At 43.5% G+C, this 25,855-nt stretch overlaps 1 protein-coding gene across 1 annotated transcript in view; it reads left to right on the top strand.

Annotated features, from left to right (window-relative positions):
- Nucleotides 1-5,630: 5,630 nt before the first annotated feature.
- LOC106602910 (calcium-binding protein 8) overlaps nt 5,631-25,855 on the top strand; it is a 39,333-nt gene continuing 19,108 nt past the window's right edge. The window contains exons 1-4 of the mRNA XM_082973800.1: nt 5,631-5,674; nt 5,902-6,059; nt 16,202-16,345; nt 24,695-24,807. Coding sequence (XP_082829926.1) covers nt 5,631-5,674; nt 5,902-6,059; nt 16,202-16,345; nt 24,695-24,807 — 459 coding nt within the window. The remainder of the gene's footprint in view (nt 5,675-5,901; nt 6,060-16,201; nt 16,346-24,694; nt 24,808-25,855) is intronic.

Below are 25,855 nucleotides of genomic sequence, written 5' to 3'. Positions count from 1 at the left end.
CTCTCGGAAAACAGCCTTCGGGGACTTCCGGATTCCTTTGGAAGTGAGCGAGCCGCAGCGGATGGACGAGTGTGGCCTAGGCCAGACCTCCTGTCACTCCTGCATTCCCGTAGACGTCCATCAATCCTAATGGTGAGGGCGATGAGGGAATCGAGGTCCACCGGTAACTCCCGAGCAGCTAGCTCATCTTTTATCACCTCTGATAATCCGTGATGGAAAGTATCGAATAGGGGCTCCGGATTCCAGGCACTCTCGGCGGCCAACGTGCGCAAGTCTACAGCGTAGTCTGCCACACTATGGGAGTCTTGACGTAATTCCAGTAGTTTTCGGGCCGCCTCGCTCCCGGATTCCGGAGAATCTAATACCTTCCTTACCTCTGTAATGAAGTCTTCCTGATCACGACGAATGGCAGATTGTTACTCCCAAACTGCCGTAGCCCAGGAGAGTGCCCTTCCCATCATTAGCGTATTAATATACGCTATCTTCGACCGATCTGAAGGGAATGAAGATGGCTGCAGCTCAAAAATGAGGGAGCACTGAGAAAGAAAGCCCCGGCAGGTTCCAGGATTCCCAGAAAATGGTTCCAGAGGAGTTAAGCGGGGTTCTCGGGGAGCCGGGGTAGGCTGTACAAACCCACCATTAATAGTAAAAAGATTACTGGGTGATTGGGAGGTCTCAAGAGATGGCGGGCTGCCTATGAGTTAATACACTGATTTGCTACATAATAGCCTTGAACCCTTGGTAGTGGCGTTCCGTCAGGGAACAAAGCCCTTCCAAAAAGGTCCAGCAGTAGCTCCTCATGCCTCCCAATGCTGGGTCTGTCATGGCCAGTTCATATTATAAGGGCACAGGGCGAGACCCAGATGCAGACATGGGAAGCAAATAGTTAGAGTCTCTGATATTTATTATAATCCATGGGGCAGGCAAGAGAATGGTCGTGGACAGGCAAAAGATCATAAGGTCAGAGTCCAGGAGGTACAGAGTGGCAGGCAAGCTCGAGGTCAAGGCAGGCAGTATGGTCAGACAGGTGGGTTCAGAGTCAAGGGTCAAAACCGGGAGGACTAGCAAAAGAGAGATAAGAAAGAGCAGGCGCACGGGAAAACCAAGCTGGTTGACTTGACAAGACGAGATGAACTGACAACAGACAAACAGGGAACACTGGAATAAATACCCAGGGACTAATGGGGAAAACGGGTGACACCTGGAGGTGGGTGGAGACAATCACAAACACAGGTGAAACAGATCAGGGCGTGACAGCTACTGTTATTTTATTGTTGCTCCTTAATTATTTTTCTCTTTTTTTTACCTCAGTTTTAATAAGTACTTTAACACTTAGTTTTCTTAAAACTGCATTGTTGGTTAAGGGCTTGTAAGTAAGAATTTCACTGTAAGGTCTACATTTGTTTTTTTCGGCGCATGTTACAAATAACATTTGATTTGATTTATTGCACGAGTGAGACCATAGGTTAATCAGCAAGCGTGGCGGAAATGCAATAATCTGCCATGCTCATTTGCTGAAGTTAATAATAAAGAGGAGGAGAGATGTGACAATATCCTGACGAGGTAACATTATTAACACTACCATACTACCTGCTTTGCTGATGTTAACATGGACACTCCCATATCAATACCTGCTATGTTTATGAGGTACCATTATAAACACTACTATTAATACCTGCTATGCTGATGCTGTAACTTAAATACTAAACTATAAATACCAGCTATAATGATGAGATAACATTATAGACACTACCTTAAAAATACCTGCTATGCTGATGAGGGAGATAGTAAGCGATGTGAATTTGTCACGCCCTCTCTCTGTCTCCGGTGCTCAACGTCGCTGGTCTACTAACCACCGGTCCTGGAAACATATCCTTATGCACACCTGGCAACCTTCATTACGCACACCTGCACCTCATTAGGCACACCTGGACTTCATCACCTCCCTGATTACTTTCCCTTTATATAGCGCTCCGTTGTTATCACCCACCAGGCAATATTGTTTATGTTTCCATGTTCAGATGCTTTTCTTGGTTTGTATCGTTCAGTGGTATTTGTCATTAAACTCACTAACTGTACTTGCTTCCTGACTCCCTGCACCACGATCAGCTGGTGCAACTGGGGACGTTGATAGATAAGGTCCTCTGCGATCTTCAACGTCTAGATCTTCCCCAAGGGGAGTCACCCCCAATGAGCAGAGGATCCTCTACCATGAGTCGACCTAGCAAACCAGCACTCCATCCCATTCACCAGTCTGCCCAGGTCAGCAATGCCCGTATGTCCCTTCCAGATAAATATGGCCGGACTTCATTCAAATGCCGTGGCTTCCTCCTCCAGTGCTCTCTCTATTTTGCTCATCAAAAGGGAGCCCCCACCACCGATAGGTCCAAGGTTGTCATGGTTATTTCTCTGTTGACTGGGCGGGCGTTGGAATGGGCTACGGCCGTCTGGGACAAAGAAGAGCTTCTATGGGTGCCTATGGGAGGTTCATGGCTCTGTTCAGAGGAGTCTTTGATCATCCACCGGAGGGCAGAGAAGGGGGTGAGCGCCTACTCCAACTATGGCAAGAGGACCAGACCGCTGCGTAGTACGACCTCACCTTTCCTACAGTGGCAGCATCCAGCGGATGGAATGAACCGGCGCTCCAAACCTTATTGAGAAGAGGATTGCATGAGGAGGTCCAGATGGAGCTGGCATGCCGAGATGACATCCTTCATTGGACTCACTCATCGCGATGGCCATCTGTCTGGATAACCTGCTTCGGGAGCGTCAGCACAAGCATTGCCTCTCTCCCTCCTTCGTTGACCAATCTGAGTCAGAGCCTGAAACCATGAAGGTAGGGGTCACACGCCTCCCGCGGCTGAGCGATGCCATCGGAGACAACTGGGGCTCTTTCCCTATTGTGGTCAGGAAGGACACCAGCTTCAATGGTGTCCATTACGTTCTAACCCGAGAGTCACTTGAGCAGAGGGACAGTCCATCATCTCCGGGGGTAGGTGTGAGTATTCCATCATCTTCACTCTCCAACAAACCTTTCTTAGTACCGATTTCACTAGCTGGCTGTCCCTCGTGCGTTCCCACAGCTCTAGTAGACTGTAGAGCCGCTGGGAATTTTATTGACCAGGCCCTTGCCTCCTCCCTTAACATCATACCGCTCTCCTCTCCGTTTTCAGTTCAAGCACTGGATAACCGACCACTGGGATCTGGCACAGTCCCCCACAACACCACTCACCATCCCTGTGGGACCCCTACACCAAGAAAGCCTCCCCTTCCTCATCATCCATGCACCTGTACACAGTCGTCCTTGGCCTCCCGTGGCTCCAATGCCATGACGCCATCTCCTGGCCAAGGAGATGCAGGAAGACACTCCTTTCCCTTACCTTGTGGTTCCACGTCGGTTGAGAGTCCTGAGGTTGACCTCCAGGCCGACATCCCAGAGGTTTATCAGGATCTCCGGGAGGTTCTCCAAGACTCGCGACACCTGTCTCCCGCACCTGGGACTGTGCCATCAACCTGCTAACAGACTCTGTGCCTCCGTGCAGCCGCATCTACCCCGTTGGTGGCTGAAACCAAGGCTATGGAGGAGTATATCCAGGAGGCTCTCCAACTGGGTTTCATCTGCCCATCCACCTCCCCTGCGTTGGCTGGTTTCTTCATCCTGGCCAAGAAGGAGGAGGGTCTTTGTCCGTGTATTGACTAGAGATCTCAATGCCATCACCACCAAGTACTGCTACCCCTTTCCGTTGGTGCCAGCCACCATTGAACAGCTCCACGGGGCCTAGTTTTTTTACCAAGCTGGACCTGCAGAGTGCCTGATCTGCATCCGGGAAGGGGATGAATGGAATACGGCCTTCAGCCCGGTATCTGGGCACTACGAGTACTTGATGATGCCTTATGGTTTAGCCAATGCTACGTCGGTGTTCCAGGCATTCGTGAATGAGGTTTTTCGGGACATGCTTTGGCGCCAGGTGGTTGTGTATATTGACGACATCCTGATCTACTTGGCCATCTTGGAGGATCATATCGCCCATGTCCGGGAAGTCCTGGGGCGCCTGCTGGAGACCCATCTGTATGTGAAAGCAGAGAAGTGCCAGATCCATCAGGTCGTCGTCTCCTTGGGATATCAGATCAGCCCACAGCGAGTGGTTATGGAAGAAAGGAAGGTAGATGCGGTCAGGTCATGGCCAGTCCCACCACCAAAAAAGGACTACAACGGTTTTTGGGGTTTGCCAACTTTTACAGACGCTTCATCGGGAACTTCAGCTCCTTCGTCTCTCCTCTCACCTCTCTCCTCAAAGGTGGTCCCCGTCAGTTGGTGTGGAATCCTGCAGCTGATGAGGCCTTCCGCCTGCTGAAGAGGCATTTCACCTCCGCCCCGTTGCTGAAACACCTAGACCCTACGCTGCCCTTTGTGGTGGAGGTGGACACCTCAGAAGTGGGCGTGGGGGCCATCTTGTCACAATGTCAAGGTAGTCCACAAAAACTGTATCCAATTGCATACTACGCTAAAAAACTGTCCCCTGTAGAGAGGAACTATGATGGTGATCGGGATCTCCTGGCGGTGAAGTTGGCATTAGAGTGGAGACACTGGTTGGGGGGCGCCACGGGCCCGTTTCTCATCCTCACTGACCATTGGAATTTGGAGGTGGCTGAACCTGTGCAAGCAAGGTGGGCACTTTTCTTTACTAGAATCAACTTCACCTTGTCATACCGCCCAGGTTCATGAACATCAAAACCCATGCCCTGTCCGAACTCAATGATTCGGGAGAGGTTCCTGTCCTGAGTGGTCCCATTAGCTACCCTCCCGAATCGTTGCCCCCGTGTTCTGGGACATAGATCTGGACATCCGACAGGCTCTGGAGAGGGAACCCGCACTGGCTACCTATTCTCCGGAGCGCACCTTCGTTCCCGTGGAGGTAAGGGATCAGCTTTTGGCCTGGGTGCACACATCCCTTGCCGCTGGACACCCAGCTATCACCCGCACCACTCAATCCAACTCCATTAAGTACTGGTGGCCCGCCTTGACACAGGACGTCTCCAACGTCAACTCCTGCTCCGTATGTGCCCAAACCAAGTCTCCCCGGAATGTACCAGAAGGGAAACCCCTTACCCTCCCCATGTCTCAGCGGCCTTGGACCCATCTATTGATAGATTTTATTTTTGTTTTCTTCTGATCTTCCCCTGTCTGATACTTTCACCACTCTTATGGTTGTTGTGGACAGGTTCTCCAAAGCCTGCTATTTTATCCCTCTCTCTGGTCTCTATACCACTCTCCAGGTTGCTGAGGCACTGTTTCAACAGGTCTTCCTGCACTATGGCCTTCCGGAGGATATCCTCTCCGACAGTGGTCCTCATTTCACGTGACTTGTATGGAGAGCCTTCATGGAGAAGCTGGGGCTCATGGTCAGCCTCACATTCGGGTACCGTCCTCAGTCCAACGGGCAGATGGAGAGGATCATCCACAGGAATCTCCCCAGCTCCTGGAGTCACTGTCAGGACCAGCAGAGGGAGTGGTCCCGATTTCTTCCCTGGGCGGAGTACGCCCGGGTTGTCTCGCTTCCAGTGCGTCCTGGGGTACCAGCCGGCCCTTGCTCCATGGACCCTGAGCCAGACCGAAGCCCCTGCGGTGGATGAGTGGTTCCCGCATGCAGGAGAGGTTTTGGACGCTGCCCACGTGAGGCACCAACACGCGTCCAGTGCCAGAGGGAGAAGGTGGACCACCACCGCAGTGAGGCACCCATTTTCCATCCTGGTGATCCCCGCTCCTCCTGCCCTGCCAGAAGCTGGGCCCCCGGTTTGTGGTGCCATTCAAAGTCCTCTGGAGGGTCAATGAGGTAACTTATCAACTACAGCTTTCCAATGACTACCGGATCTCACCCTCTTTAACATTTTCCTCCTCAGGCCGGTGGTTCCTGGTCCCCTGGCTGATGCTGTACCCCACGACACCCCTCCACCTCCCCTTGACATTGAGGGTAGTCCCGTCCATGCCGTCAGGTTCCTCCTGAACTCCAGACGTTGTGGGAGTCGGCTCCAGTACCTGGTGGACTGGGAGGGGTATGGTCCAGAGGAGCGGTGTTGGGTTCCGGTGGACAACATTCTAGATCCTAACATCATCTGAGATTTATACATTCGCCGTCTGGACTGGCCCGCTACTCGTTGTCCTGTGGTTGGAGCCGCGCATCAAGGGAGAGGGTTCTGTCACAACCACTCATTCCCCCTCTCTGGTGCTCAACATCGCCGGTCTGCTAACCACTGGTCCTGGAAACCCATCATTACGCACACCTGGCAACCTTCATTACGCACACCTGCGCCTCATTAGGCATTAAACTCACTAACTGCACTTGTTTCCTGAATTCCTGCATCTGCATTACAGAATTGTAGAGTTTACTAGATTAATGAAATGACTATCCATTCAGACCAGACTTACTGATTGAACTTTCGTTACTACATTAAATGTGAGGCAGCTCTTTCAGAAACAGCAGATAATGTTTCTTCTCTCTTGTGCTGCATACGGATAAATCACTTTGCTACAGAGGAGAGAAAGCCTCTCTGTCAATCCCACTCATTTTGTTTGGAGAGAGAATGAGAGGAGCTCTGTGGTTATCTGTTGAAATGGGGAGGTTTACAGGCTTAGATGGGTGTTGTGACTTAACTCAAACGTTCTGAAAACTGACACCGCAGACAGGCGGAAGAGACATCTGAGACTGGATTAGTACAAAGACACAGGGGAGAGAGGGGGGAAAAGGGTTTCAATCAGAGAATATCAAACAGAGAAATAAACAGAAGTGGGGCTCTGTCTATACCATGGCTCTGAAGATGAATTGATACAGATGGGAAATATGGAAGGGAGAGATAAAGAGGGAGTCTTTAAGCTTACCTTCATGAAAACCCAGAACAGTTTCCAGCACTCAACAATCAGACAGTGGCGTGTTTTCATGGATGCCAAGGGAAGCCAGGCTTCCCCAAAAAATGTACTAATAAAAAATACAAAAACATAAAGTATATATTTTGTCTCTGTTTCATCATTTTCCTCCAATTCGCAAGAGACTGAATGTGGAGAAAAGGAGAAAATATCCGAATGAGCGAAACAGCGCCCCTCTGTGTCTCTACCAATAGGCCATCTATTTGATGATGTCTTGTCGAAACGAGTACGACATTGTTGCCGCCCATAGCATTGAAGGCAAGGGAAGCCAGTGAGTATCTGGCCTCCCTTGACAAAAAAGTATTGATAAATTTGCTAATCCGCGTTGAGCTAGACTGTGAATGGTCCCGGTGCACCAAAAAAAGTGTCAACGGAAGCTAGCTTGGATTTTGCGTCATTCCTATCAAATCCCATACGTCATTGACAGAAACATTTGAATTGTTGAAAAATAAGGAAAGGTCACTACAGTGGAGGAACACAACTAATATGAATGTATAGGTCTCAACCCACATCAAAGCAAAGCTCTGTAATGGAAAGTCACAATGTTGGAGATGATAACTTATGACTAACCCAGAAAGTTACTTCAGTAGAAGTAACCCAACTTCATTCTCTGCATGTCCACAATGTTGTGAAAAAGGATATTTATTGATGACAATTGTATTTAAAGTTTTGCAAAAGTGGATCTAAGATATGCAATCCAGGTACAAAGGCAAAACAAATGACCAGACATTCTGCAAATGTATTTATCATTTGATCATTGTTGTTCTGCTATTGGTACTTTGAACCACAATTCCAAAAATACTTGTGGGTCTTTCTATAAATCATGTGGGTCTTTCTATAAATCAATGTGCAATTAAAATGTCATTAAAAATAATTGTTATGCAGTTCCACATGTGTATTTAGAGGAATATATGCAAATTGGCCCGTAACTCCACCTATACAACAACAAAGGCCTAGAACTATACATCCTTTAACCTCTACGGGATTGATGTCCCCCCCGCAGGACAGTTGAGCTAATGTAGGCTAATGTGATTAGCATGAGGTTGTAAGTAACAAACAAAAAAATCCCAGGACATAGACATATCTGATATGAGCAGAAAGCTTAAATTCTTGTTAATCTAACTGCACTGTCCAAATTACGGTAGCAATTACAGTGAACGAAAACCATGCTATTGTTTGAAGAGAGTGCACAATTATGAAATTGAAAATGTATTAATAAACCAATTAGGCACATTTGGGCAGTCTTGATACAACATTTTGAACAGAAATGCAATGGTTCATTGGATCAGTCTAAAACTTTGCACATTCACTGCTGCCATCTAGTGGCCAAAATCTAAATTGTGCCTGGGCTGGCCTTTCTATTTCATTACAAAGATGATAGTGAAAAAATAATAATGTTGAAAAATGCATATTTTTTTCTTTGTATTATATTTTACCAGATCTAATGTGTTATATTCTCCTGCTTTAATTTCACATTTACACAAACTTAAAAGTGTTTTCTTTCAAATGGTATCAAGAATATGCATATCCTTGCTTCAGGTCCTGAGCTACAGGCAGTTAGATTTGGGTATGTTATTTTAGGCAAACATTTTAAAATAAAAAAAAGGTTGGATCCTTAATAGGTTAAGCAGGGTTCATACAGACATTGGCAAGTCAAATTCAAGGACTTTCAGGGACTTTTTCAAGCACTTATTTGTAATTTTCAAGGACCTGAAAGGTATACAATTGTGTAATTTATGTAATTGTACATATACAGTTGAAGTCGGAAGTTTACATACACTTAGGTTGGAGTCATTGAAACTTGTTTTTCAACCACTCCACAAATTTGTTGTTAATTAACAAGCAATAGTTTTGGCAAGTCGGTTAGGACATCTACTTTGTGCATGACACAAGTAATTTTTCCAACAATTGTTTACAGGCAGATTATTTCACTTATAATTCACTGTGTCACAATTCCAGTGGGTCAGAAGTTTACATAGACTAAGTTGACTGTGCCTTTAAACAGCTTGGAAAATTCCAGAAAACTATGTCCCGGCTTTAGAAGTTCTGATAGGCTAATTGACATCATTTGAGTCAATTGGAGGTGTACCTGTGGATGTATTTCAAGGCCGACCTTCAAATTCAGTGCCTCTTTGCTTGACATCATGGGAAAATCAAAAGAAATCAGCCAAGACCTCAGATTTTTTTTTTTATATATACCTCCACAAGTCTGGTTCATCCTTGGGAGCAATTTCCAAACGCCTGAAGATACCACGTTCATCTGTACAAACAATAGTACGCAAGTATTAACACCATTGGACCACGCAGCCGTCATACCGCTCAGGAAGGAGACGCGTTCTGTCTCCTAGAGGTGAACGTACTGTGGTGCGAAAAGTGCACATCAATCCCAAATCAATCCCAGAACAACAGCAAAGGACCTTGTGAAGATGCTGGAGGAAACAGGTATAAAAGTATCTATATCCACAGTAAAACGAGTCCTATATCATCATAACCTGAAAGGCCGCTCAGCACTGCTACAAAATCTCCATAAAATAGCCAGACTACAGTTTGCAACTGCACATGGGGGCGAAGATTGTATTTTTTTGAGAAAAATTGTCCTCTGGTCTGATGAAACAAAAATAGAACTGTTTGGCCATAATAACCATCATTATGTTTGGAGGAAAAACGGGGAGGCAATGGCAATTTCAAGGCAATGCTACCAAATACAAATTGATTGTATGTGAACTTCTGACTCACTGGGAATGTGATGAAAGCAATAAAAGCTGAAATAAATGATTCTCTCTACTATTATTCTGACATTTCACTTTCTTAAAATAAAGTGGTGATCCTAACTGACCAAAGACGGAATTTTTACTAGGATTAAATGTCAGGAATTGTGAAAAACTAAGTTTAAATGTATTTGGCTAAGGTGTATGTAAACTTCCGACTTCAACTGTAGGTACTAATATAGGACCCACCCATTAACAGTTTAAGAATAATGCATTTTTTGGGCCTTGCTAATGCATTGATAATCTATCCTACGGAATTGCAAACGGTAGACTCGGTGTCTAATCCGAGGCACAAAGACATGCGAAAACATGAACTCATTACCTTGATGCTTTTCTGTGTTAAATCTAACGAGACCCTGCTGTAAATCAAGCAGACAACAGCAGATGATCAACACTAATTCACTAGATATTAGATCCAAGGTGGTTCCAGGCACAACTGTCTTCACCAGCATAATGAATGAGACCCCCAAATATTCTGGACATTCCTCATGAAAACCTTTTCCAGCACTGGGCTGTTGTTGAATTGCATGCGCTATCACAACAGCTGTTAGTCACTTGACTGTCATTCAGAAAATGCCTTCCTGGATCAGATGATGATATGTGAAAATATCATGGTGTCATTAAAACCTGTTAGGGATAGGGGGCAGTATTTTCACGGCCGGATAAAAAAACGTACCCGATTTAATCTGGTTATTACTCCTGCCCAGAACCTAGAATTTGCATATAATTAGTAGATTTGGATAGAAAACACCCTAAAGTTTCTAAAACTGTTTGAATGGTGTCTGTGAGTATAACAGAACTCATATGGCAGGCCAAAACCTGAGAAGATTCTATATGGGAAGTGCCCTGTCTGACCATTTCTTGTCCTTCTATAGCCTCTTTATCGAAAATACAGGATCTCTGCTGTAACGTGACATTTTCTAAGGCTTTCATTGGCTCTCAGAAGGCGCCAGAACGTTGAATGATAACTCTGCAGTCTCTGGGTGAAAAACAGCAGGGGTTTTGGAGAGTGGTACTTCTGAGAACAATGGCACTGGCGTGCGCGTGCGTGTGACGACTCCATGTTTTACTTTCAGTGTTTGAACGGATACAACGTCTCACGGTTGGAATATTATCGCTATTTTACGAGAAAAATCACATAAAAATTGATTTTAAACAGCGTTTGACATGCTTCGAAGTACGGTAATGGAATATTTTGAATTTTTTTGTCACAAAACGCGCCGGGGCGTCACCCTTCGGATAGTGACTTGAACGCACAAACAAAACGGAGCTATTTGGATATAACTATGGATTATTTGGAACCAAAACAACATTGGTTGTTGAAGTAGAAGTCCTGGGAGTGCATTCTGACGAAGAACAGCAAAGGTAATCCAATTTTTCTTATAGTAAATCTGAGTTTGGTGAGTGCCAAACTTGGTGGGTGTCAGAATAGCTAGCCATGATGGCCGGGCTATCTACTCAGAATATTGCAAAAGTGCTTTCACCGAAAAGCTATTTTAAAATCGGACACCGCGATTGCATAAAGGAGTTCTGTATCTATAATTCTTAAAATAATTGTTTTGTTTTTTGTCAACGTTTATCGTGAGTAATTTAGTACATTCACCGCAAGTTTTTGGTGGGTATGCTAGTTCTGAACAAAACATGCTAATGTAAAAAGCTGTTTTTTTATATAAATATGAACTTGATTGAACAAAACATGCATGTATTGTATAACATAATGTCCTAGGAGTGTCATCTGATGAAGATCATCAAAGGTTAGTGCTGCATTTAGCTGTGGTTTTGGTTTTTGTGACATATATGCTAGCTTGAAAAATGTGTGTGATTATTTCTGGCTGGGTACTCTCCTGACATAATCTAATGTTTTGCTTTCGTTGTAAAGCCTTTTTGAAATCGGACAATGTGGTTAGATAAAGGAGAGTCTTGTCTTTAAAATGGTGTAAAATAGTCATATGTTTGAAAAATTGAAGTTTTTGCATTTTTGAGGTATTTGTAATTCGCGCCACTCTATACCATTGGATATTGGTGAGGCGTTCTGCTAGCGGAACGTCTGTCCCTAAACAGCTCAGCGCCGTGCACATCCAACAAGTATTATGTATAATCATTGAAGAACCACATTAATGACAGTATCGATATAAGTTTTAAGTATGAAGGTAAGGTGACTCTTTGAATAAGAAGCATTAGATTTTACAATCTTATACATTTTTGGGGATTTGTGTGCCCATGCCCGTTTTCACCCCGTAACATAAGGAGACAGGAAATGTTATGTAGTTACACTGAGGTCTCTATACAAAAACCTGTCCGACAGCTAGTTCAAGGATTCCTACAGGGTTCAAGTTCAATGTCTGTTTTAAAAGATTAATGCTTAATATATGATCCACTACATGTCCAAATTAGTGGATTCAGGTTTTTCAGCCACATCCGTTGCTGACAGGTGTATATATGCGGGCACACAGCCATGCAATCTCCATAGACAAACACTGGCAGTAGAATGGCCTGTACTGAAGAGCTCGGTGACTTTCAACGTGTCCTGGTAGAGCTGCCCGGGTCAACTGTAAGTGCTGTTATTGTGAAGTAGAAACTCTAGAAACAACAATAGCGAAGTGGTAGGCCACATAAGCTCACAGAACACAAGAGCTGATGCGCATAATGTGTAAAAATCATCTGTCCTTGGTTGCAACACTCACTACCGAGTTCCAAACTGCCTCTGGAAGCAACGTCAGCACAAGAACTGTTAGTCAGGAGCGTCATGAAATGGATTTCCATGGCCGGGCAGCCGCACAAAAGCCTAAAATCACCATGCGCAATACCAAGCGTCGGCTGGAGTGGTGTAAAACTTGTCGCCATTAGACTCTGGAGCAGTGGAAATGCGTTCTCTGAAGTGATGAATCACGCTTCTCCATCTGGCATTCCAACGGACAGAAGAGTGGAGGCTGGAAGCCTTCCCGGAAGAGTGGAGGCTGTTATAGCATTAAAAGGGGGACCAATTCCATATTATTGCCCATGATTTTGGAATGAGATGTTTGATGAGCAAGTGTCCACATACTTTTTGCCATGTAGTGTATCTTATTATAGCCTTATTCTGCGACCAAACTAGGACCTGTACTAAATGTCCTCGTGGTCCCAAGGTGTTTTAATGTTCCTAAAATGTTCTCAGAACATCAGTGGGATAACGTCTCACCAAAACCCTAAAAAAGGAACTAATGGGAAAGTCGCCTAAAGTCCTTAGGATGTCCCCTGTTTGCTGGGTAGAGTTGACTTCCCTACATAGTGCAGTACTTTCGACCAGAGCCATAGGTGGCTCTACATGAAGTGGTTTAACTGAGAGGAGTCTGTGGAAAAGCTGTAAGTGTTGCATGTAGAAGTGTTCCCTCTGAAAGGAGTTTGTCTCCCCCATGGGTTAGCTAAATACAGTAAGTTACTGAAATAAACCACAACAGAGAGAGGTGGGAAGAGGAGGAAGCGACAGAAAGACTGAGAAGGGGGGGGGGGCAGGAGAGGAGAAGGAGAGACGGAAATGGAGAGAATGGGAGAGAGAGAGAGAGAGAGAGAGAGAGAGAGAGAGAGAGAGAGAGAGAGAGAGAGAGATGGATACAGAGAACGAAGAAAAGGAGCATCTCAGCAAAGGGAGTTAAACACAAATGCTTCGGTAGTAAAAAATACTTCCTGTCAATATTAGGCTTATCGCTGTCTCATGTCTGATTGTCTGTTGTTGAGACTTATCATTGTATCATGTCTGATTGGTTCATGTTGATTGTGTGGTGAATGCAGGAATGAAGCTGTAGGGCAAATATGGCTGTTAAAGTTATTTTCCTCCATTCCTCCTGTCTTTTTTCCCCTTTATTTAACTAGGCAAGTCAGTTAACCTCTTACATCTAGATGTTCCGCTAACGGAACACCTGCTCCAATATCCAATGATAGGCGTGGCGCGAATTACAAATTCCTCAAAAATACAAAAACTTCAATTTTTCAAACATATGACTATTTCACAGCATTTTAAAGACAAGACTCTCCTTTATCTAACCACACTGTCCGATTTCAAAAAGGCTTTACAGCGAAAGCAAAACATTAGATTATGTCAGCAGAGTACCCAGACAGAAATAATCAGACACCCATTTTTCAAGCTAGCATATAATGTCACAAAAACCCAGAAGACAGCTAAATGCAGCACTAACCTTTGATGATCTTCATCAGATGACACACCTAGGACATTGTTATACAATACATGCATGTTTTGTTCAATCAAGTTCATATTTATATCAAAAAACACCTTTTTTACATTAGCATGTGACGTTCAGAACTAGCATACCCCCCGCAAACTTCCGGGGAATTTACTAACAATTTACTAAATTACTCACGATAAACGTTCACAAAAAGCATAACAATTATTTTAAGAATTATAGATACAGAACTCCTCTATGCACTCGATATGTCCGATTTTAAAATAGCTTTTTGGTGAAAGCACATTTTGCAATATTCTAAGTACATAGCCCAGCCATCACGGGCTAGCTATTTAGACACCCGGCAAGTTTAGCCTTCACCAAAATCAGATTTACTATTACAAAAGTTTGATTACCTTTTGTTGTCTTCGTCAGAATGCACTCCCAGGACTGCTACTTCAATAACAAATGTTGGTTTGGTCCAAAATAATCCATCGTTATATCCAAATAGCAGCGTTTTGTACGTGCGTTCCAGAAACTATCCGAAATGGTAAATCACGGTCGCACGCATGGCGCAATTCGTGACAAAAAAATTCTAAATATTCCATTACCGTACTTCGAAGCATGTCAACCGCTGTTTAAAATCAATTTTTATGCAATTTATCTCGTAAAAAAGCGATAATATTCCAACCGGGAATCTCCTTTTCGGTAAACAGAGGAAAAATCACAAAGACGGGGGCGGCCAGTGCACGCGCCTAAGCCCACAGTCCCTTGATCGGCCACTTGAGAAAGGCGATAATGTGTTTCAGCCTGGGGCTGGAATGACGACATTGAGATTTTTCCCGGGCTCTGAGAGCCTATTGGAGCCGTGGGAAGTGTCACGTTACCGCAGAGATCCTTTGTAATGGAATGAGATGTCAAAGAAAGACAATAAATGGTCAGACAGGCCACTTCCTGTAAAGGAATCTCTCAGGTTTTGACCTGCCATTTGAGTTCTGTTATATTCACAGACACCATTCAAACAGTTTTAGAAACTTTGGAGTGTTTTCTATCCAAAGCCAATAATTATATGCATATTCTAGTTACTGGGCAGGAGTAGTAACCAGATTAAATCGGGTATGTTTTTTATCCAGCCGTGAAAATACTGCCCCCTAGCCATAACAGGTTAGGAACAAATTCTTATTTACAATGATGGCCTAGGAACAGTGGGTTCACTGCCTTGTTCAGGAGCAGAACGACAGATGTTTACCTTGTCAACTCGGGGATTCGATATAGCAACCCTTCAGTTACTGGCCCAACTCTCTGACCGCTAGGCTACCTATCGCACCGTAATGAGGAGTAATGAGAAGCAGCAAACGGAAGATAGACTGAGAGAGAGAGCGAGAAGCAGGTAATGAAATTGGAAGGCAAGAAGACAAAATGAACAGAGCCAGTAATCACATAATGACTTGAATTAATGTTTGATTGCATATGTGTGTGTGCGTGTGAGTGTTTATGTACATACGTGCGTACATGCATAGGTGTTTTCCTGTGTTCATGCATGGGGACACTGAGTGTACAAAACATTAAGGACACCTTCCTAATATTGAGTTGCACCCTTCCCCTTTTGCGTTTAGAACAGCCTCAATTCGTTGGGGCATGGACCCTACAAGGTGTTGAAAGCTTTCCATAAGGATACTGGCCCATGTTGACTCCAATGCTTCCCACAGTTGTGTCAAGTTGGCTGGATGTCCTTTGGGTGGTGGACCATTCTTTATACACACAGGAAAATGTTGAGTGTGAAAAACCTAGCAGCGTTGCAGTTCTTGAAGTGGCGCAACTTTGGTTTTAGAGGTGGAAGAGACATAATTATTATATTATTTAAATATTTTTTTTATCCAGTCCATAAACACTCCAAACAGCCTACCCAATGTTCAGAGGCATCCGCATGGTCCTAAAGCACACTGTTGCCTCGTTTATTATCACAATCCAATTATAAAACTGGGGGGGAAATGCAATTTTAGAATGTGGGGAGGACATGTCCCCCCCGTCCCCAGTGAAAGTTGTGCCCCTGGTTCTTGACACAAACCGGTGCGCCTGGCACCTCCTACCATACCCCGTTCAAAGGCACTTACATTTTTCCCATTCACCCTCTGAACGGCACACATACACAATCCATGTCTCAATTGTCTCAAGGCTTAAAAATACCTTTTTAATCTGTCTCTTCCATTTCACACTGATTGAAGTGGATTTAACAAGTGACATCAATAAGGGATCATAGCTTTCACCTGGATTCACCTGGTCAGTCTATGTCATGGAAAGGACAGGTGTCATACATTTTTTTGTACACCCAGTGTATGTGTGTCCCTGTGCAGAGATCCGGCAGGCGTTCCGGGTGCTGGACCGGGATGGGAACGGGTTCATCTCTAAGCAGGAACTGGGCATGGCTATGAGGTCCCTGGGATACATGCCTAGCGAGGTGGAGCTGGCCATCATCATGCAGAGACTGGACATGGACGGTGAGACATAAGAATGAAAGACACACACACACATTGGCCTATACTTTTCATAGGCACACACACTGAAAGTCTTAGTCTGTGATTTCCTAAACTGATTTTTCCAAGGTTAATGAATCAATTACACCTCCAAGTCTCAGCAGTGTGGGAGAGTGGGTTCATGCTGTATGTACACTGTGTCTGTGTTTGCATTCACCCTATATACCAGGTTCTCTGTGTAAACCACTCTGCATTAAACAGCTTTGACAAAATGCTTTGCGGGTGACTGTGTGCGCACGCACGCACTCGCATGCACGCACACACACACACACACACACATAGGGACGGCTCCAGGCATAAGCAACATCAGCATTTGCTTAGGGCCCCCGACTGCTAGGGGGAGTTTAGGAACACAGTCGTGGTCTCAACTTACTGTTGAGAGTTATAATAGTAGAATGCACAAGGTGCAATTTAGAAATTTGGTTGACCATCTGCAGTTTTTCTCTTGTTATGTCAGTCACCGATAGTCACTCAATTAGCATGTCAGCTAACAATTTTTTGATTGGTAAGTTAATATAGCCAGCTATCATGGTCAAATACCGACCGGGCACTCAGAGCAGGTGCCCAGGGGTCCTGACATCCAGGGGTTCCTCATTGATTTTGTTAGTCACTCTCACTCAGATATAATTAACATGGAAAAAGTATTGGCAAAATGTGTAGAATTGCAGGAAATTAGCTGTAAAACTGCAAATTCTTCTCTCTGCCCTATGGTAAAAAAAACGGGACCCCAAAAAGCTAAGGCCGACCCTGAACACACACACACACACACACAAACACACACACACACACACACACACACAGGTTGCTCTCTGAAAGGCAAATCTATGTGTGTGTGTGTGTGTGTGTATGTGTGTGTGTGAGTCAAATTACATTTTATTTGTCACATGCGCCAAATACAACAAGTGTAGACCTTACTGTGAAATGCTTACTTTACATGCCCTTAACCAACAATGCAGTTTAAAAAAATGTAAAACAGTTAAGAAAATATTTACTAAATAAACTGAATTTAAAAAAAAGTAGCACAATAAATAACAACAACAAGGCTATATACAGGGGGCACCGGTACCAAGTAAATATGCGGGGGTACAAGTTAGTCGAGGTAATTGAGGTAATATGTACATGTAGGTAGGGGTAAAGTGTCTATGCATAGATAATGAACAGCGAGTAGCAGCAGCGTAATAAAACAGGGGGTCAATGCAAATAGTCATTTGATTACAGTACCAGTCAAACGTTTGGACACACCTACTCATTCCAGAGTTTTTCTTTATTTTTACTATTTTCTACATTGTAGAATAATAGTGAAGAAATCAAAACTATGAAATAACACATATGGAATCATGTCATAACCAAAAAAGTGTTAAACAAATTAAAATATATTTTATACTTGAGATTCTTCAAAGTAGCCACCCTTTGACTTGATGACAGCTTTGTACACTCTTGGCACTCTCACAACCAGCTTCATGAGGTTGTCACCTGTAATGCCTTTCAATTAACAAGTGTGCCTTGTTAAAAGTTAATTTGTGGAATTTCTTTCCTTCTTAATGCATTTGAGCCAATCAGTTGTGACAAGGTAGGGGTGGTATACAGAAGATAGCCCTATTTGGTAAAAGACGAAGTCCATATTATGGCAAGAACAGCTCAAATAAGCAAAGAGAAACGACAGTACATCATTACTTTAAGACATGAAGGTCAGTCAATCCGGAAAATTTCAAGAACTTTGAATGTTTCTTCAAGTGCAGTCGTAAAAACCATCAAGCGCTATGATGAAACTGGCTCTCATGAGGACCTTCAAAGGAAAGGAAGACCCAGAGTTAACTCTGATGCAGAGGATAAGTTCTTTAGAGTTACCAGCCTCAGATTGCAGCCCAAATAAATGCTTCAAGGAGTTCAAGTAACAGACACATCTCAACATCAACTGTTCAGAGTAGACTGTGTGAATCAGGCCTTCATGGTCGAACTGCTGCAAAAGAAACCCCTAATAAAGGACACAAATAAGAAGAAGAGACTTGCTTGGGCCAAGAAACACGAGCAATGGACATTAGAACGGTGGAAATCTGTCCTTTCGTCTGATGAGTCTAAATGTGAGATTTTTTTGTTCCAACCGCTGTGTCTTTGTGAGACGCAGAGTAGGTGAACGGATGATCTCTCCTTATGTGTGGTTCCCACCATGAAGCATGGAGGAGGAGGTATGATGGTGTGGGGGTGCTTTGCTGTTGACACTGTCAGTGATTTATTTAGAATTCAAGGCAAGCTTAACCAGCATGGCTACCACAGCATTCTGCAGCGATGAGCCATCCCATCTGGTTTGCGCTTAGTAGGACTATCATTTGTTTTTCAACAGGATAATGACCCAAAACACACGTCCAGGATGTGTAAGGACTATTTGCCCAAGAAGGAGAGTGATGGAGTGCTGCATCAGATGACCTGGCATCCACAATAACCCCGACCTCAATCCAATTGAGATGGTTTCGGATGAGTTGGACCGAAGAGTGAAGGAAAAGCAGCCAACAAGTGCTCAGCATATGTGACCGACCGGTTCAAATCAATCTTATGCAGCAAAATTTGAAATTGTGTTTTTTTTTTTTCATTGGATAGAAGTAGAGACTCAGAGCTACAAAATGGTATATCATGCACTGCATTTGAGGAACAATGGGGAAAGTCATTTTGCTTTTAAAGTTCAGAAACTTGTAAACTCACTTTTGAGAAAATGGCCTTTGAATGTTTTAGTTTTGGCTTTAGCCCCACCCATCTCTTTAAGGGTTGATACGAGCGTTCTGTGCTAACAGCAGTCAAGCATCGCTGTAAAGACGTTTATTATACACAGAGACTGAAAAGATTTGGAATGGGTCCTCAGATCCTCAAAAGGTTCTACAGCTGCACCATCGAGAGCATCCTGACGGGTTGCATCACTGCCTGGTATAGCAACTGCTCGGCCTCCGACCTCAAGGCATGACAGAGGGTAGTTCATACAGCCCAGTACATCACCGGGGCCAAGCTTCCTGCCATCCAGGACCTCTATACAAGGCAGTGTCAGAGGAAGGTCCTAAAAATTGTCAAAGAGTCAAGCCACCCTAGTCATAGACTGTTCTATCTGCTACCGCACGGCAAGCAGTACAAGAGCGCCAAGTCTAGGTCCAAGAGGCTTCTAAACAGCTTTCTACCCCAAGCCATAAGACTCCTGAACATCTAATCAAATGGCTACCCAGACTATTTGCATTGCCCCCCCCCCCCCCTTCTTCGCTGCTGCTACTTTCTGTTTTTATCTATGCATAGTCACTTTAATAACTCCACCTGCAGTTGAAGTCAGAAGTTTACATACACAATAGCCAAATACATTTAAACTCAGTTTTCACAATTCCTGACATTTAATTCTAGTAAAAATGTCCCTGTCTTAGGTCAGTTAGGATCACCACTTTATTTTAAGATTGTGAAATGTCAGAATAATAGTAGAAAGAGTGATTTATTTCAGCTTTTATTTATTTCATCACATTCCCAGTGGGTCAGTAGTTTACATACATTCAATTAGTATTTGGTAGCATTGCCTTTAAATTGTTTAACTTCGGTCAAATGTTTCAGGTAGCCTTCTACACATTTCCCACAAAAAGTTGGGTGAATTATGGTCCATTCCTCCTGACAGAGCTGGAGTAAATAAGTCAGGTTTGTAGGCCTCCTTGCTTGCACACGCTTTTCAGTTCTGCCCACAAATTTTCTAGAGGAATGAGGTCAGGGCTTTGTGATGGCCACTCCAAAACTTGTCCTTAAGCCATTTTGCCACAACTTTAGAAGTATGCTTGGGGTCATTGTCCATTTGGAAGACCCATTTGTGAGTAAGTTTTAACTTCCTGACTGATGTCTTGAGATGTTGCTTCAATATATCCACATAATTTTCCTATCTCATGATGCCATCTATTTTGTTAAGTGCATCAGTCCCTCCTGCAGCAAAGCACACCTAAAACATGATGCTGCCACCCTGTGCTTCATGGTTGGGATGGTGTTCTTCGGCTTGCAAGCCTCCGCCTTTTTTCCTCCAAACATAACGATGGTCATTATGGCCAAACAGTTCTATTTTTTGTTTCATCAGACCAGAGGACATTTCTGCAAAAAGTACGATCTTTGTCCCCATGTGCAGTTGCAAACCGTAGTCTGGCTTTTTGATGGCGGTTTTGGAGCAGTGGCTTGTTCCTTGCTGAGCGGCCTTTCAGGTTATGTCGATATAGGACTCGTTTTACTGTGGATATAGATAATTTTGTACCTGTTTCCTCCAGCATCTTCACAAGGTCCTTTGCTGTTGTTCTGGGATTGATTTGCACTTTTCGCACCATAGTACGTGCATCTCTAGGAGACAGAACGTGTCTCCTTCCTGAACGGTATGATGGCTGTGTGGTCCCATGGTGTTTATACCTGCGTACTATTGTTTGTACAAATGAACGTGGTACCTTCAGGCATTTGAAAATTGCTCCCAAGGATGAACCAGACTTGTCTACTTACAAGCCCTTAACCAACAATGCAGTTTTAAGAAAATACCTAAAAAAAGTAAGAAATAAAAGTAACAAATAATTATAGAGCAGCAGTAAAAAATAACAATGCGCCCCTGCACATTGACTCTGTACCGGTACCCCCTGTATATTGCCTCGCTATTGTTATTTTACTGCTGCTCTTTAATTATTTGTTACTTTTATTTCTTACTTTTTTTTAGATATTTTCTTAAAACTGCATTGTTGGTTAAGGGCTTGTAAGTAAGCATTTCAAGGTCTAAGTAAGCATTGTAAGTAAGCATTGTAAGGTCTACCCCTGTTGTATTTGGTGCATGTGACAAATAAAATTTGATGAGATTTGATTCAAAATAGCTATTGATAACAAATGTGTATTTTGTGGTTGTGACTCAGAGACTCTTGACCATTTGTTTTATCCATATTATATGGACCACAATTTAACTGTAATTGTTAACTTGTTTATTTTTCATGGCAGATTATTTATCCATAAAATTAAGTGGGCGGAGAACAAACCCCTCTTTACACTGTTTAAGATAGAATTTAAAAAATATTTTGAAATGATCAGTAAGAGTAAAAACAAAAAAGCAATACGTACCATAAAACTTTTTAACGAATTGAAAACGTATCTCGATATGTAATGTCCCTGTCCATTTGGTTTATGTACTATTGTTTGTATATTTCTGTTTTTGTATTTTATTGGTTCATAATAATAATAATAAAATAGCAGTCAAGCACTGAAGCTAACTTGTTAGCTACTTCCAGACACAAATGAGAGAACAGCTCACTGAACATTACTCGCCCTAGCAGAGCTGGTTAGGCTGTTATGTTATCCAGAGCGTTGGTGACTGCAACTGTGCTGTCAGATTGTCCGTTCGTAAATTCAGAGTGCATACTGGACGCTCTGGCCGATGAGTAGGGTAGATCCAAACATTCTGACCTCACAACGGCAGTCAAGCACCCAAGCTAACTGGCTAACATTGGCTAGTTTTCTAGCTACTTCCAGACACATAATGAGAGAACACCCCACTCTGACCATTTTACTCACCCTAGCAGAGCTGGTTAGGCTGTTTTCAAGTTATCCAGAGCGTTGGTCACTGTAACTGTTTTGCTGGCAACAATTTAATTACGCTTTTTTGCCAACATTTACTGACACCGGCCATGTTCAACTGGTGTTGAGTGCTCGTAAATGAATCAGTTATTCTGCACTCTGGCACACTCAGACGAGTGCTCTGAAATTGGAGTGTTGGACAGACTGAATTTACGAATGCACCCAAAATGGTTACTTACATAGTGGAGTCTTTTCTTAAGACATGTAGCTAGCTAGCTAAACAATGAACCATAATCCCAACTCCTGACGTTACTACCCTGCATGAATCTGCAGGTAGCTAACCAACCAGGATCAATGTTAGCTAGCCAAGCATGTAACGTTATCATACACATAACGTTAGCTAGCGAGCCAGCCAGCAAACATTAGCTAGCTAACAATTAACTTTAACTTGAAATGAAACCACTTTCTTACCCGTATACATCATAGATGGACGCGTCTCCTGTCACAGATGCCATGGTTGCCCTTAGTTTGAAGATGTAATCCGGAGACTCCTTAGCTATCATACTCTAATTCCACTGAACTCGGCCCTCCTGAAAGTGGTGAGCAACACTTATGCATTTTTACTACACAATACATTTATTTAAAGCTGCATTAGACAGGATTACCAACACATACTGACCAGCTCAAATAGTCAGAAGCGTGCTATATGGCAGACCAATCCAAACTCATATCTCAGCATGTCCAGCCCACTCATTATCTTAGCCAATCATGGCTAGCTGGAATTTTGCTGTATTTTTCTGTGGCTAAATCAACTAGGCTCGTAATTTAATAATTGTATTCATATTTACAGATGACATACAAGTTTGTTATTCATATGTTTGAGAAGGCATTTCTGTCAACAAACGCATTTTGATTAAAAAAAGTTTACGTTCAAAAGAGTCTCCTGTGAAGTAGTGACCCCCGACATATGCCTAGCTTCCTGAAACGGGTCACATATGTGGAAACTCCTTCAAGACTGTTTGAAAAGCATTCCAGGTGAAGCTGGTTGAGAGAAATTCAAGAGTGTGCAAAGCAGTCATCAAGGCAAAGGGTGGCTTTTTGAAGAATCTAAAATGTATTTAGATTTTTTTTTACACTTTTCTGGTTACTACATGATTCCATATGTGTTATTTCATAGTGTTGATGTTTTTACAATTGCGGTCTTAGTGCCAGTATCGTTTTATCAATCCAGACAATTCTATGTGTGTGTCCCCACAAGGTTAGCTCTACAACAGTGGTCCCCAACCTTTTTTGCACCACGGACCGGTCTCATATAAACAATATTTTCCCGGACCGGCCATCGGTGGGTCACGACTCAACCGGAATATCGATTAGGCCTTTAAGTTTAGTATAGACGCTTTTTGTAGGTCTAACTTGATGATATTATAAAAACATCAAGTTCATATTTTTCTCTAATGACCATGTAATAAAAACATTGCAACTCACCATGTCGCTGAATCAGAGGGAGCCTTGACCTTGTTTCCCAGCAACAAGACGGTCCCATCTAGGGGTGATGGGACAGTGACACACTTCAGGTGTTCCTTATGTCCAGTCTACTCCGTGATTTCGTTTTTCTTGTCGTCATTGTGGAAAACCCAGAGATAGGATGTTGGAAATGGAAGCAACGTGTTCAGTGCTTTTGTGGCTATCAGGATATTCAGCCTTGATTTTATGCATGTGCTTGCTTCAGGGCCTGAGCTACAAGCAGTTAGATTTGGGCATGTCATTTAAGGAAAAAATTGAAAAAAGGGGGCCGATCCTTAAGAGGTTTTAAGCCTCTAACAATTGTGCCTCAACGTCCTCCGCTATTTCATCAATTCGCCTAGTGACGGTGGTAGCCGAAAGAGGAACCTGTGCTATCTTTTTAGCTGCAGCCTATCCTAAGAGTTCACAGCAAATTTCCTTAGCAGCAGGTAGAATCAACTCCTCGCCAATAGTGAAAGGCTTCTTGGTCTTAGCAATACGGCTAGCCACTAAGTATGACGCCCTTAGTGCAGCCACGTTTGTTAATGCGGTGGCTTTCAAGACTTGCTTCTGTCCTTCTTGTTCATGTTTTCTTTGTTCAAAGAATTCAACAGGTTTGTCTTTAAGTGCAGGGTGCTTGGATTCGATGTGCCAAAGCAATTTTGAGGGCTTCATTGCCTCGTTAGATGGCCTATCTCCACATACTACGCACAGGGGGCTAGGAGCATGCGTCACATGTCGCAATAAAGCCATATTTTAGGTAGGACTCATCATATTTTCTATTGAATGAGGCTTTCTTTTTTTGCAGTCTCGGTATGTTGTCTCTGTATTATCGACATCGTCGTTGGGCCTTTGAACTCTCTTACCCCTTCCGATGAATCTCTCCAGCAACGTTTGTTTGTTTTTATTCATGTCAGCTAACGTAGCTAGCTAGTCCAAAGTTGGCGGGCAACACAGCTCACACAGACCGTGATGAACTCATTACTCAAGTTCAAAATCTGTAAACTGTTGTTGGCGTGACATAGATATTAGAGTGGTGAGAAAAGAACCAACAGACTGCACCAAGTTCAATGTAATTACTGCACAAATAGTCTATAATTGTATATAATTATTATTTTATTTAACCGATTAAAACAATTTAAAATGAATGTATCCTTTCCGTGCGGCCCGGTAGAGAATGTGCCCGGGGGTTGGGGACCGGTGGTCTACAAGACTGTGTGTGTGTGTGTGTGTGTGTGTGTGTGTGTGTGTGTGTGTGTGTGTGTGTAGGTGATGGCCAGGTGGACTTTGAAGAGTTTGTGACGATACTGGGACCCAAACTTCTGTCGGCTGAGACCAGAGAAGGTTTCCGAGGAAGCACCATCGATAACATCTTCTGGCAGGTAGGACCACATAGTCCTCTCTTCTCTTGACTTCACTTATCTTCTATTTTCTTCTGTCAAATCCTCTTCTTTTCAGTTCTGGTCTCTTGGGAAAAAACTGGTTGAATCAACATTGTTTCCACGCAATTTCAACCAAACAATTCAATGTGATGATGTTGAATCAATGTTGAAAACTGATTGGATTTTTTAAAAGTCATCAATGTAAAGATGTCTTTGCCCAGTGGGTTCTCTCCTCTCTTCTCTTCTATTTTTCTGCTCTTTTCTCTTCTGTTCTCTTTTCTCCTAGGTAGGGTTATTAAAGTGGCTGTGCATAGATGATAACAGAGAGTAGCAGCGGGGTGGGGGGTGGGGGGATAGTCTGGGTTGCCATTTGATTAGCTGTTCAGGAGTCTTATGGCTTGGGGGTAGAAGCTGTTTAGAAGCCTCTTGGACCTAGACTTGGCGGTCCGGTACCGCTTGCCGTGCGGTTGCAGAGAGAACAGTCTATCTCCTTTCTACTCTTCTGTTCCTTTCAATTCCTTTCTCTTCTCTTTTCCTGTCCTCATTTGCTCTACCCCCTTTCCTTTCATCCTCTTCTCTTCCTTTCTTATTTTCCGGTCCTCTCCTCTCTTCTCCTCTCTTCTTTTTTCTCCATCATCTCTACCCCTTTTCTCGCTTTTTGTATTTCTGTTTCTTCTCTTTTTTGATCTCTCCTTTATCTCATTTCCCCAAATCCCCATATCCTTCTCTTCTGTTCCCCTCTCCTCCTTCTGCCCCTATTCTCCTCTTCTCCCTCCCTCTGTGATGGCTTCTGCAGTCAAGGCACATGGAGATGCTTGCTCAAAAACCTGTTTTTGGTAGATATTAACACACACACACAGATAGAGACCCCATACCTTTGCTTTTTGTCCCATGATGATGGGGAAAGGGATATTTGGGCCCATGTCTTCAAAGGAAAAAGACATGCCAGGGTGTGTGTGTGCATGTGTGTGTGCGTACATCCATGCGTGCATGTGTACAGGCTTCAAAGTAATTCAAGGGGGGTCTCTGCTTCAGAGAAAGGAGAGAG

The sequence above is a fragment of the Salmo salar genome, chromosome 04 (assembly GCF_965601325.2).
Source record: "Salmo salar chromosome 04, fSalSal1, whole genome shotgun sequence".
NCBI classification, from domain to species: Eukaryota; Metazoa; Chordata; class Actinopteri; order Salmoniformes; family Salmonidae; genus Salmo; species Salmo salar.
The sequence above is the reverse complement of the archived record's forward strand: the minus strand, read 5'-3'. Positions and strand labels throughout refer to the sequence as shown.